Below are 15,302 nucleotides of genomic sequence, written 5' to 3'. Positions count from 1 at the left end.
ATTAGCACTTCACTAGAGCAACAAGTGGGTTTTGAACATAGAAAGCATTACCTATTGGTCTTAGGGACTGCGTTCCCTTGCTGGGCATTGTTAGTGTGCCACCATACCCCGAGGCTGAGGATATGGGCTCGTGTGATTTTCCCTCAAGTTTACGGGCTTGCTAGGAAAAACATAGCTTGGTCGAAGTCATGGTTGGTCTCACTATTATGCTAGGTTGTTCTACAAGCTATATATGATGTCATCATGATATTGCCAGTTTCCACATCCCACATGAATAAAAAACATCTTGGGGATGATTTGACTAGACTAGGTACTAACACTTTCAATTGAATCAAAGACCACATGAAAAAGGTTCCCTACCCAAAAGTGGGATGTTTGAAATGTGAATAGAGAGGTGAGGGAAAAAGCCACAAGCATCCAATCTCTAGCTTGACTTCTTGAGGATGAGATCCATGGACTTGGGCAATGAGAGTAGTGGCGATCTCAAAATCAACATCTCTCTTGATTAACACCAACTCGTTGGGGAAAACTCATTGGGGATTGGTTGGTGTGGAAGCTATGTCACCAATCAAAAAATGGAATGCTGTCTCGTTTGTGTGCTCTAGAAAGGGTAGGCAAGTGCAGTGGAGAAAAAGATGGGGCACGGGTTGAGAGAGAGAATTATATTAATATGTACAAAAGGCCAAAATGGCATTTGACTCCAAATGCACAATACAAAGACCATGAAGGTCTTAAGACAAATATCTAGCCTAGCAAAAGGAAATACCAAATAGGTTAAAAATATTAAACATGTACACTGTTAACTAGTCCATTGGTTAACATGGTTTTGCTAGGCCTACTGTAGGCGCTTTGCCATCTTATCCACGTGAACGAGCACTTGTCTTTTATAAGACGACATTAGAACATATAAAGCAGTCTTACCATGTACTTTCAAATAGGGAAAGTCTACGGACGTAGTGTACGTAGTTGCTTAAGACTAGTGATAGAGGCCATACCATTTTTCACTTAGGCCAGCCTAGTGTGATAACTAGTCACTCGTGTATGAGTCATTTTTGACAATAAGCAATAGTTTTCTTGTGAGATCTACTTCTTTCCTCTTGTTGCTTGCTTGCTATTGAACTTGCATGCATGCTATTGAATCTTGCTTGCTTGATGGATGCATGCTATATAGGTTTGACTGTAGGTTTTTTTCTTGCAATAGCTTCTCGTTATTCTTCTCTCGCCTTTTGTGAGAGAGAACCATCACAAAGGACCATCTTTTCTTGCCTCCATCCAAGCATTGAGATCTCTGCCTTCACCCCTTTGGCAAGGAGCATTCTTGTGTGACAATGGATTGAGGATGTGATGGATGAGCAAGTGCACCCACAATAGGTAGTTGCATTTGCAACGTGAAGGCAAGACCCAACGATACATGCTTTTGCAAGATTAAGGTAAGCTCTCGACTGCAACATACTTGGCATCACTATCGAGAATTAGAGCGTAGTTCTAATTTTTTGTCCATTCCAAGCTATTGGAATCACCCAATATTGCACGGTGTTGATTAGCCTAGAACGTAGTTTTTTTTTTTCGTCCATTCCAAGCTATTGGAATTACCGGTGTTGATCAGGAGGTCACACTCCAAAAATAGATGGTTTCGGAGCATTGGATGTGTTTATTTGTTGATTTTAGTTTTGATTTGAAGTTGATGTTGCATTAGGGCATTCTTTTTTCATCTATTGCTAGGGCAAAACCTTGGTTCTTTGATAATTTGCATGAAATTGGAGTCCAAGGAGCTTAGATTTTATCGTTTTGATTTAGGGACTAGCTTAACGATTGTGATTAGGAGTGAAACATATTTAGTGTCGTTGCTACCAAGGATTAGACTAGGGCTTACCTTTGTTTTTCCGTCCATTCCAAGCTATTGGAATCACCTAGTATTGCTCGGAGTTGACTAGGAGGTCACACTTTGAAAGACATACGGTTTTTGAGCATTGGATGTGTTTGTTTGTTGATTTTGATTTTGATTTGAAGTTGACGTTGCATTCTAGTTTTATCTATTGGTAGGGGAAAATCCTAGTTCTTTGATGATTGCATGAAATTGGAGCCTAAGGAGCTTAGATTTCATTGCTTTAATCTAGGGACTAGCTTATCGATCATGATTAGGAATGGAATCTAGAGACTGGCAAAGCCATTGTGATTCATTACTTTGATCTAGGGACTAGCTTAGCAATTGTGATTAGAAGTGGAATAATCCAGTCCAAAAACATGAGCATTGAGCTCTCCATTAGATTGAATTAGAGTGGGATTGTCAATTTTTGTTCATGCATTTCATATTTTTTCATGCATTGTTGGAATTGGTAGGTTAGAAGCATGCTAAATCATTAAAAAATAATTAAAAATACTTAATTAGTTATATAATAATCATTAGCTGGAATTAGGACCATTTATCACATCTTATTAAATTAAAAAAATTACAAAGTCATCAAAAACCAGACCAAACTAGCTCTTAGGTAGGGGACGTGAGCCCATAGTCTTGCGTAAAAAGACGTGAGCTCAATTGAACATGTGAGCCGTGAGTTTGGACACGTGAACCTGTAGTCGTGGGCTTGGAGATAGGAGTCTAGAGTTATGTACGAACTAATTGTTACTACCATAAATACTCGTACAAACACTTACTCATGTCTTGGAAGATTTTCTTGTCATACAATCTGTACCAGCTAAGGAAAATTCTTTTATTGTAAAATTAAGTATACTTATTATCCAATAATTTTACACTAACCCTATCATAGGCCTAGTTCTTAGATTTTCGTGGCCTAGGTAGGCTCATTTCATACAAGAAGAGTATGTGAGTTCGAGTTCATACAAAAAAGGCATGAGCTTGCATGTGTGAACTTGAACACATGAACCTACATATGTGAGCCTATAGACGAGAGTCGAGAGGTATGAACCTACATACGTGAGAACCTAGAGACGCGAGTCGAGAGGTGTGATCTTGGATACGCGAGTCTAGTGTGGTGAGCCGTGTGGGCCTTGTGCTACGCTTGACCTGTTGTGGTGGGCGTGTTGTATGCCTGTGTGGGATGGGCCTTACATTGCGCCTAACTTGCTGTGGGTGGCGGGCGTTGCGTGTGCCTACTATGTGGTGGGTCGTGTGGGCCTTGTGTTGTCTGGGAGTCATGGTGGGGCAACTGGGCCTGTTGTGTACCAACTACGCCTTGCGTGGTTGGGCTTGTTGTCCTGTGTGTTGTCGTGATACGACCCAGACAGTGTGGCTGAGATACCAAATGTAACACATCCCTTTCGGAAATGCGGGCGTTGCGTGCCTATTGTGTGGTGGGTCGTGTGGGCCTTGTGTTGTCGGGGAGTCACGGTGGGGCAAGTGGGCATGTTGTGTACCAACTATGCATTGCGTGGTTGGGCTTATTGTCATGTGTGTTGTCGTGATACGGTCCATACAGTGTGGCTAAGATACCAAATGTAACACATCCCTTTTGGAAAGGCGGTGCGACTCCAAAAATCGAACGCGGTGAAGACAAAAAAAAGTGAAAAGTTTAGCGGCAAATTTATTGTGTTCCTCCCCTCCTTTATTCCCTTGAGAGCTTCCAATTAGGGACTGGGATTTAGCCCCTTTTTGCACGCATGGCTCCCTTGCTAATCGGGATAAGATTTAGCCCCTTTTCGCATGCATGGGCTTGTATGGGCCTTGTGTTGCCTTACCTGTTGTGGTGGGCGTTGCGCACCTAAGGTGTGGTGGGCCGTGTGGGCCTTGTGTTGTTGTTGGGGAGTCACGATGGGTAGCCGAGCTTGTTGTGTACCAACTATGCCTTGCGTGGCTGGGCTTGTTGTCATGTGTGCTGTCGGAGTACGGTTTGTATAGTGTGGCTAAGATACCAAATGTGTTGGTTCTTGCGTTGTGACTCGTCCAGTTGCCCAATCGATATTGCACTTGGTAGCCAACATCCATTTGCGCCCTAAGTTTACAGTGCCTTCCATGGTACCAGCAGGCATAACCAAAAAGCTTTGAATTACGGTCCCCTTGTTATAGGCAACCGGAGTGTGTAGAATTCTTGAGACAGGGGTTTTCTTCTTGTTGATATCTTGAACTTGGATAGCACTCTTGGATAAAGGTGGTTTTCCAAGTTTATAAAGCACCTCCCCGTAAGGACTCTGTAACTCAATTGGGTATCTTAGAGGTGGGTCAGATTCCTGTGAATCCTCCTCTGCCTCCTCGAAAAATACTTGCGTAATCCCCAAGTTGGCTTCTCGTTGGTGCCTAGCACACTGTTGATGTTCTTTGGCTTCAACTCTCGCTTGTATTTTCTTAAGCTCAGCTTGTTCTTTAGCTGCCTTCTTTTGATGGATTGCATATAACTCCTCGTGGCTTAGGGGGTCATAGTATCTTTTGAATTTACTCCCATTAAGGAATCCAATGGTTTCAACTCCGTCGAGAGTCTCCACTCTGATGGTACCTTGCGGGGTAATTTCACATACTCTATACGGTCCCTTACCAGCATATATGAGCTTCTTCTTTTCGTTTCGCACTCCATACATCAGGACTTTATCCCCAACCTTGATGTCCTTGTCCTTTAGGTGGCGATCAAACCATTTTTTCCTTCTATCCTTCTCCACAAGGGCATTGTACACAGCCAATTGTCTTTCTTCGTTTAGTCGCTCAAGGATATATAGTCGCTCAAGGATATATAGATGCTCTACTAAGGGGTTACCATCCCAACCCTCTTGAGTAGCAACACAAAGACTAGGAATGACGAATTCCCACAGCACGACTGCTTCTTGGCCGTACACCATTTTAAATGGTGTGCAATTAATAGCCACTTTGTACGTTGTGTACGATAGGCCCATAAAGCTGTTGTAAGCTTTAGATCCCAATCCGTGCGATGAGCTTCAACTGTCTTTGTCAAAACAGAGATTAAGGTCTTGTTGGTACTCTCGGCTTGGCCATTCGCTTGTGGATAGTAAGGAGTAGATTTATGATGGGATATCATGAAATTTGTTGTGAGCTCCTTATTCACTTCATTTATAAAATGCGTACCATTGTCGCTCATAAGTTCAAAAGGACAACCGAAGCATGTGATTATATTTTCAAAGAGGAACTTGGCTGTTGTCCTTGCATCTGCCTTACGTGTCGCTTTCGCTTCAGCCCATTTGGTCATATAGTCAGTGGCTACGATAATATAGCGAGATTGTGTGTTGCGGGCCGTTGGGCTAATTGGACCTACAAAGTCTAAACCCCACTTTTCAAATGGTTGGTTTACTTTGATTGGATGTAGGGGCATCTGATCTTTCCTCAGGGGTTTCTTGTATCGTTGGCATTCATCGCAACCCTTCACAAAGAGTAATGCATCTTGGAACATAGTGGGCCACCAATACCCCGATTGTAAGATCTTTCACACAGTTAAGTCTCCTGAGAAGTGACCACCGGCTACACCCATATGTGCCTCTTGCAAAATGTATAGATACTCATCCTCTCGGGCACAACGCCTAAGAACGTCATCCTTTCCTCTTTTATAAAGAGTCCCGGCTATCAGGCAATAGGGTTCGCATTCTTTGATCAGCTTTCGAGCTAGATCTTTACGAAGCTCCTTGGGTGGAAATCTATTAACCAAAAAGTTAACAATCTTCTCACTCCATTCAGGCATTGTCTCCACCATGAACAGAGAAGTGTCAGGTAAGTCATCATCAACCCCTGTAGGAGCCTCACCATTAGGTATGCGAGACAAATGATCAGCCATAACATGTTTTTTGCCAGGTCTCACAACAACAGTGAAATCAAACTCAAGAAGAATCAATAGCCATCGTGTGATTCTTCCTGTGGAGCATGGTTTGTTTACCAGATACAACAATGCTTGATGATCCACATAGAAAACAAACTTGGTGGCAAGGAGGTAATAACGAAATTTCCTTACTGCATATATCATTGCCAACCCTTCTTGCTCCGTAGTGGTGTAGTTCATCTCAGCATCGTTCAACGACTGGCAAAGCTAATGGGGTAGTCTAGCTTGTGTTCTCCAGGTTGAGTTAACACACACCCACAATAGCAAAGTTTGATGCATCAATATGCACATGGAAGATTAAATCCCAGTTAGGTATTCGCAAGATTGGAGCACTCGCTAAGGCCTTCTTTAATAGCTCATAGGCACGGTCACATTCTTTGGTCCAAATAAACTCGATGAGAAGCTTCTACAATGGTCGAGCTATCTCGGCGAAGAATAGAATAAACCTTCGATAATAACCAACGTGGCCCATAAAGTGTTGGACTCCCTTATAGTTGGTGGATGGGGGCAATTCCAGAATGACCTTGATTTTACTCTCGTCAGTGGAAATCCCATTTTTGGACACTATATGCTCTAAGATAACTCCGTATTTAACCCAAAATTGGCATTTGAAAGGATTCAATGAGATGCGATATAATCTACACCTTTCAAATATTTTTCGTAAACACGTCAAGTGCTCCTCCCAAGAGGAATGAACACAAAGATCATCTAAGAAGGCTTCACAGAAGTCCCTTAGATATTCCTTAGAGGCCTTGTTTATCAATCGTTGGAATGTCGCAGGTGCATTGGTCAAGCCAAAAGCCATGACGCATGTTGAGAATCCTAATATGGGATTGATCATGGTAATTAGCAACATAGGTTAAGCATAACTAAGGTGGGTTATACCACACCAAGAACTCCATGAGAGAGAGAGAGAGAGAGAGAGAGTAGCACACTCAACACAAGCTCTATTGCATATCACAATGAACCATACAATGAGGCTTCTAATATAGATGGCCCTCATCTCACTTTACATGTGTGCATCCATGTGGCACACTCTTTTCCACTCTTTTGGTCAACACTCACATATCATACAATATCATATATGGCATTCTTATCTTTCCACAATATCTTGCACCTCTAGGGTGCTTTCCCACACATGCATAAATTGAGCTTACATATTTCAACACCCCCTCTTAAAGCGAGGTGTTCTCATCCCTCATGCAACGCATCTCTCAACACCTAATTGAGTCTTGTTTATCTCTTCTCATTGTACTTCAACAATTGTGCACCCAACAAGGTCACAAATGAGGAGTCCTAGCATTTAGATCGGTGAGAATGTTTAAGGCCCCACCACTTTGTGGTGATTATGAATCACCAAAGTATCTCCTCACAAGGCCAAGGTCTCCAAACGAGTGTGGTGGTGTACTTCTCTGTCAGGAATTTGACTTTGAGATTATGGTAAGACTAGGAAAAGAACGTCTTGGTAGATCACTTGTCAAGGATTCCAAGTGGAGATCCAACCTCAAAAGAAGACATATGTTGATGACATCCGCGATAGCATGCTATTATGCAGTCAATGTTACATCTAGCTGGTACATGGATATTATTGTGCTACTTTGTACTTTCAAGCTCCCTCCCTCTAAAGATACTAGGGCTAAGAGGAGGTTGTTGCTAAAGAGTAGACCATACCAGTTGAGGCGGTCAACCAGGTTCCCTTGATAATGGAAGATGCCCACTTAGGACCAGGTGGTGGAAACTCAATAGGGCACATCACGCCATAAAGATTATTCGTTTGAACACAAATCCCTGTAGAGGACACGGTGCAAAAAATACATTCATTTTACCTCCTGTATTATGTTGAACATCAAACAGAGCACTTAATCCACTTGCTAGAAGCTTCAAACAACAAGCAAAAAAAAAAGGGCGTAGCAGATTGTTATAACTGTGTAGAGAAGGGATTGTGAAGAAAGTGAGACTAGTTGACTTTTAATGTATACAATTGGAATCATGTATGGTACACACATGTATTGGGGAGCATACATACATTCACACATGTAATTGAGGTAATGGTGGTCATGGGGAGTGATTTGAAGCAATTTTTTAGAATTTACAAAAAAAGGTTGCATAAACTCATGTGAATAAGGTTCTCCAGTTTCTGACTATATCATCTTGAGGAGGATAATCACATATATGGATGGTGTTAATGAATTAAAGCACATGTATTTATGGCAATGTGGACATGTATATGATGTGTATCATGTATCCTAGATGTATTCATGGTTGAACTAGTTGATGGACAAGGGTTTGGGTTTTGACATTGCCCTGAGCTTTTACATGTGCATGTGGTGAGTAGTGTGCATTGTACTGCATCACATTTGGTTGGTTATTGAGTGCCTAACTGAGCATTGTGTTTGGACAAGATGGGTGATGGTCCTATAAAAATTATTGGTGAAAATATTGACACGAATAATTTTCAAAATTTGAAGTATTGCATGACAAACTTTTTGAAAGGAAAGGGCGATTAGAGCTTAGTGTTAAGTGATGAGGCAGAGCCAACGGTTCTTGTGGGGCTAATGCAACTCTGGCACAACTTGTAGCACAAAGAAATTGGTCAAAAAGAGCATTTGAGGTGTTGCATTATTTCTTAATTTGTGTGATAGAGGGAATGTTATGTCATATCTAGGATGTACATAATCCCAAGGATGCATGGGACACTTTGGTGAAATTGTATGACACTAACACATAGGCAAGGAAGATTTAACTGAAGCAAAAGATGCATAGCATAACTCGGAACAATAGGAGCATACATGATTATGTGCAAGAGATCAAGGGACGATGCACTTTCATCTATTAATGCACCTATGGATGATAGTGATCTTGCGGTTATTACATTGAATGGCTCTTCGATAAGGACTATAAGTCATTTGGCACCTCTATCACAGTGATGAGAGGTGGTGACCCCTCGAAATTTGAGAAGTTTTTTTCACTGCTTATTATGGAAGAGTTGAAGCTTGGATTAGGAACATCATATGGTCACAGTGGGCATGCAAGGGACTAGGCATTCTACACACACACAGGTGCAAGAAGCAAGGGGATATCCTCATTTAGAGGATGCACACGTGGACAAGATAGACCACCACAATAGAATTTTCAGCCCTAATATGATGCTTGCACGAGGTGGTAGAGGACCACATTCCCGAGGCGGGGGGATGTGGTCCTCTAGAGTTAGATCTCCCCCCGAGGTGGGGGGAGATCTAACTCTAGAGGAAGAGGTTGTTGGCAACCTTGACAACAACTACAAAAAATCATGGGATTGAGTGTCACTATTATGGCAAGATTGGTCGTATGGCAAGATATTTTTATAAGAAGAAATGCGTGCTGAAAGAGTTCAACATAGGAATTATGCATCATCTGGCAATGATGCAAATGCAAATCATTTGAAACATGTTATGGATAGCATGACTTCATCCACTTCACATAGTAAAGTGGATGGACATGGTATATGGATTCAGGAGCATCAAACCACATGACTTGCCATGGTGGAGAGTGATTTGATAGGATGTCACAGGGTTATGTTGCTACAAGAGATGATACACAACATCCTATTACTCATGTTAGGAGTGTGCCATTGAGGATTCATAGATTTAGGAGCATCAAACCACATGACTTACCATGGAGAGTGGTCTGATAGGAGCATCAAACCACATGACTTACCATGGAAAGTGGTTTGTTAGGATGCTACCTACATAGTCATAGGGCTATGTTGTTATAGGGGATGATACACAACATTCTATTACTCATGTTAGGAGTATGCAATTGAGGATGTATGTTGGTAGGAAGTGTTTTCTATGCCTTCGATTGCAAAGAGCTTGGCATCAGGTTAGCAAGGATTACAAAATGAGATTTAATGAGCTTTTTTCCTTTGTGGAAGACTTGAAGAGTGGATAAGGGTCAAAAAGAAGAAAGATTGTTTACTTTGGATGTAGGTGTTTTGGAATCGAAGTCAACTGTGTTTTCGCATAGTCATGGCATTGTATAGGAGACTGATATGTGGCATTAAAGGATTGGACTTGTGAACATTCAAAATCTAAAAGCTATGCAAACAAAGGGCATTGTTCGTGGTTTGCCAGCCTAAAAGTCTCTTATCCCAGATCGACATCCCAGATCGACAAGGGCTGCTTCTTATGGGGCCATATACTTCCCAGGGCATGAACACTCCAAGTTACGCTTGTATTAGAGTCTTGAGACCATCAATGTGTAGGTTGGCCTAGACCTACTTGGCCTAGTACATTTTGAAGCCACCTCTGTCCTCACACCAGGCATGTTAGGAGCACACACACATTCACTAAGATGGGTCAAGGTCTCGTTGATGATCGTCTTCACTAGGACTTACCTCTCAGATGACATTTGCTTGGCATCATATCAACTTGTGAGGTACCTTCACAAGTTCCACTAAGTAATTTAATAATTTCCACTAAGTATATTACAAACAATATCCAAATAAATATCAAACACGATCAAGCAACCATACATTTCATGCATGCATCATGAAATGGAGTAAACTATTGCAAGTTTTGATGAGATAGTATTACTTCTTCTTGAATTCAATTTCACGGTGCGAGCTTTGCAAAGGAACGTCTCAAGTCATATGTAATCACCTACTATCAATAATATCAAACGGGGAGGGACCAACAACAGTAGCAGAGAGGTCGAGGATAATTTTCTACATGCGTCCCTATTTCAAATAAGCTTAGTGCCAAGGTGGAGTTATGAGATTATTGATTATTTTAGCAATGTACTTCCCTTAGATGATACCATGTCCCTGAGAAGGAAACACTAGTTGATGAAGGCTGCAGCCCTGTACACCCCCATTTCAGGACAAGTCTATAATAGGAGAGGACAAGATGATGTCTTAAGACACTGTGTATATGAAGATGAATACATCAATATTTTTAAACAAGCTCATGCAGGAGAACCGCCCATAGAGGAGACATCACCAACAAGAAAAGTCCTATATCCAGGACTATGGCACCTGCTGGGCCAACACTCTTCGGTCACCTAATAGTATACGTTAATAAAAGTCTTAAAACTTTTCTTATGCAAAGATGAATATGTTAATATTCTTAAACAAGCTCATGTAGGAGTCACTAGAGGGCACTTCGTGGAGGAGACATCTCAACAAGAAAAGTCATATATAAAAGATTATGGTGGTGGTCCGACACTCTTCAATGATGCAATGGAATATGTCAAATGTTGTGTTGGTGCCAGTACTTCACTATTCTCACCATTCCATAACAAAAGGATAGAATGATATAGCTAATCATGTTCGTAAGACCTTTTCTAAAAGGGGCATTGACTTTGTAGGACTCATTCACCCACCACCTAGAAGCACCCAAGCGTGATACATCATTGTGGCTATTGACTATGTGACCAAGTGGGCTGAGTCTAAGGCCACAGTAAAAGCAAGTGCGGTATGCCAAGTTCATTTGCACATCATCACTAGATTTGGATGTCCTTGGGATTAGATAATTAGCGACAAAGGGACCAATTTCTTAAGTGATGTCATGGAGTTTATTTTAGAAGAATTGATGGTAGTATATCGCAAGTCCTCATACTATTGTTGAGATTGGCAATGCCAAATTGTTGGGGGTGAGATGAGTTGGCCAAATTGAGAGATGATTAGTTCACACACCTAAGTTTACATTGAGGAGGGGTGTTGAAATGTGTAATGTAAAATGAATGGGTTATTTGGTTGAGTGTGTGAATGCACCCTAGAGGTGCAAGATATTGTGGAAAAATAAGAATCCACAGAGGATATTGTGTGAATGGTGAGAGCCACATAAAAGAATGCGGAAAAGGAGTTGCCACATGGCATGATGATGTGTAAAGAAGATTGGGTCAATGGATTTCTATATTAGAAGCCTTTCTTTGTATGGATGACAAGATATGCAGTAGAGATTGTGTGTTGAGTGTGCTACTCTCTCTCTCTCTCTCTCTCTCTCTCTCTCTCTCTCCAGAAATGGCTTTCTTGGTGTGGTTTAACCCACCTTAGTTATGCTTAGTCGATGTTGCTAATCACCATGATCAATCCATATTAGGATTTTAACATGGTATTAGAGCTAGGTTGGGTTCTTGATCATGGTGCATATCTATGTATAGTTTTCTTATTTATGAGGTTATTTGATTAAGCATTATTTTCATTCTATTATGAAAAAATTTAAGCACACTCATTGCCATTAGTATTGCATTTGGAGAGAGATTATGTTGCTAGTGAGATTGGAGAGATCATGAAGTTGCCTATAAAGATGAAAATGGTGTTTTAGCAATATGAAGACATTTGGAGTCTACATCATTAAGGAAGCTGCCAAGGAGACAATGATGTCTCAAGATATGGTATGATTGCAAGTTCCATTTCAATTTATTGGTTGCAAATGTTGTTTCGGTGCTCATCTTGGTTAGGCACATGAAGAAGTGCTCCAATGGGAGGCACTATTGCTGCAAGAAATTTGATGGAATATGCTTAAGGTGGTTGAGCATATATATTTGGGTGCTTTCATGTGAAAGAGAGAACATTTTGGTGCGCAAATGGTGGGTGTGCATTGGAAGCTTGGACATCAAGCTTGTAAAAAGAGAGTGGAGTCTCTCTAATACAGTAATGATGTGCAAAGGCAAATGAAGTATTTGGATGCCTCACTTGGCGTGCAATCTTGTAGAATGACTGAAGCTCTGTAGATGAGCTTAAGCAACTAATATTCTTGGAAAAGCTTGTGGAAGCGTTGAAAAGCCTCAATATATGGAGACATAATAGCAGATATCACACACACAAAAGAGTCGAGCCAGTATTAAGAAGACCCAGAAGAGAAGCTAGAAGCTGATACAGTGTAGAAGGCCCTATTAACTCCAATTGCTTTAATTGCTAGTGTAGTAATGCATGAATGGAAGGTGCTATTATGATTGAGAAGCTCCTTGAGAGTGAGTGGGAGATTGGCTCCAATGCGATGAGTGAAAAGTATCAAAATTTCCATGAAGCTAGTGTTATTGACCCTACAAAGGTTACTAGGTGTCAATGCAACATCAGTTTGCAGCCATGGTCTTGACAACTCAAGCCATTGTGGTGGAGAAGCCTTCTTGGAGGTCCAAGGAGTGATTGCTGTCTAGATAGCACACCTCACAGCAAGCGAGCGCATCTGACATAGCAGTTAGCAAAACATCGGCGGGGGACCCCCTTGGGCATGCCAATGATGGCGCTGTGCTCATCAACACTATGGTAGCTAAAGTCAGTGTAGTAGCGAGCTGCTTGCCCCCTCCTTTGTAACTCCATTGAAGCACAGTTGAGCATGGTCATGCAAGCCTTGCTCACAACCAAAGTGATGTGTTGAAGGAAAAGCCTATCAGAAGGGATAAAGAGAGGTGGTGACCTCGACTATCGTGCAAGGTAGCCATGCAACTCAGAGAAAGAAGAAGGAAACTGAAGAGCACCCAGAAAAAGTGGTAACCATTCGACAACTCTAAGCACAAAGAAGGCTATGCCCTTGACAGTCAAAACCTAGGCGACTTCAGCAAGGTGACTTCAATAGTAAACAAGCGATCCTTACCACACCATTACCACCACACTAGCAAAAATGGAAAACACACAAATAAGAAGATAACTGTTGTGGCTAGGGTTTAAAACCCTAAGGTTCATTCTGGACCTTTCCTTCAATTGGTGCAAAATGACCTTAATAATCCCCCACTCATATGCAAAGGTCAAACTAAATTCAAAATCTCTCTTTCTAAGCATTGTTCAATCGGACTTTTTTTTTATAAAAATGAAAGCATGTACATGTTTTAAAACATGTAATTTTTATTCCCTCCATAGTTTTGAAATAACAAAGCAAATATTGGATTTTGTGGCAAAAGCCGTGGATGTTGAATTTTTTTATAAAGACGGGTCTCCTACCCTTGCATAGCACATAAAAAGGTTTGTAAAATCATCTCACCCAAAATTATGAGGGTTCCCTACCCGGGCCTATGGGTGCTCAAAATGGTTTATAATGTGGTGTGTGTTGAGTTGTGCACATGCGGATGATGCACTTGTGGGTTGGTTTCTTCTCCCGGACACATGGATGTCCTAAAAGCACTTGGGTGGTTCCGCCCAAGCAACTTGGTGCTAGAAACGGACTTGAGGTGTCTAGGTTGGCTAGATACATACATACACACTTGTTGAACACTCCAATTTGCATTGAGGGGGAGTGTTGAGATTGGCAATGCCAAATTATCAGGGGTGAGAGATGAGTTGGTCAAATTGAGAGATGATTAGTTCACACACCGAAGTTTACATTGAGGAGGGGTGTTAAAATGTGCAATGTAAAATGAATGGGTTATTTGGTTGAGTGTGTGAACGCACCCTAGAGGTGCAATATATTGTGGAAATATAAGAATGCCACAAATGATATTGTGTGAATGGTGAGAGCCACATAAAAGAATGTGGAAAAGGAGTTGCCATATGGCATGATGATGTGTAAAGAAGATTAGGTCAATGGATTTCTATATTAGAAGCCTTTCTTGTATGGATAACAAGATATGCAATAGAGATTGTGTGTTGAGTGTGCTACTCTCTCTCTCTCTCTCTCTCTCTCTCTCTAGCAATGGCTTTCTTGGTATGGTTTAACCCACCTTAGTTATGCTTAGTTTATGTTTCTAATCACCATGATCAATCACATATTAGGATTTTAACAATTATCCACAAACAAATGCACAAATAAACAGATAAATTGAAAGCACGAACAAGGTCCCATGCACTATGCTTATTACAAATGTTGAGATATCGAGCTCAACTAGTGTGAATATTGGTGACATGATAGGATGACAGCTCTACAATGTTGTGCAGATATTAGTGACACGCTTGGATGACTGCTCCACACTAGGTGGATATTAGTGATACACCTAGATGGCTTCTCTACATTATGCTTACAAATGTTGAGATATCGAGTTCAACTAGTGCACATATTGGTGACATGCTAGGATGACAGCTCTACACTTATCCCATTAGCATGGTTGGTGAGATTATGGTTGATATGTCACCAGTGGTGGATGTTAGGTTGTGTAACAGCCGCATGTAGATTATTGAAGTCTAGTTCACACTATTGATCAACCGTTGTATGATATAATAGAAGTAGTTTTCCTTTTTATAATATGTACTCTTGTCTCTTTATATTAATGGTTGTAGAGAAGAGAAGAAGATAGAAGAAAATTCAGCCATCCAACTCTCTCTTGCGTCTTGCTCTCTCTTTTGTATGTGTGTTTTCTTTGCAAGGAACTGAAGCTAATCATTGGTTGGTAAGTTGGTGATGTATGATAGCTTATCACATATTGTGAGCAAGAAGCTGGTGGACAAGAACTACTTTTAAGCATGGAAGTTCAGGATGAGACACTTCCTCATGGGAAAAGGATATTGGGAGTTTATTTTAGGTGTGGAGAGAAGGATTTAAAACTTAATGTCACTCCTCTCGATAGGCATAGGCTTTTAAGTCATGGCATGAGAGAGCCAACAAAGTGATGTATTGGCTG

At 41.2% G+C, this 15,302-nt stretch overlaps 1 protein-coding gene across 1 annotated transcript; it reads right to left on the bottom strand.

The window, feature by feature from the left end:
• Positions 1 to 731: 731 nt before the first annotated feature.
• On the bottom strand, positions 732 to 4,785 carry LOC147605266 (uncharacterized). The gene is made up of 2 exons (XM_086794304.1): positions 4,132 to 4,785; positions 732 to 749 (listed from the first exon to the last, which is right to left on the bottom strand). The coding sequence occupies exons 1-2, from the start codon at positions 4,783 to 4,785 to the stop codon at positions 732 to 734; spliced, it is 672 nt and encodes a 223-aa protein (XP_086650430.1).
• Between the last annotated feature and the right edge of the window lie 10,517 nt (positions 4,786 to 15,302).

Source organism: Cibotium barometz, chromosome 60, assembly GCF_041138505.1.
Source record: "Cibotium barometz isolate CiBa-2024 chromosome 60, ASM4113850v1, whole genome shotgun sequence".
NCBI classification, from domain to species: Eukaryota; Viridiplantae; Streptophyta; class Polypodiopsida; order Cyatheales; family Cibotiaceae; genus Cibotium; species Cibotium barometz.
The sequence above is the reverse complement of the archived record's forward strand: the minus strand, read 5'-3'. Positions and strand labels throughout refer to the sequence as shown.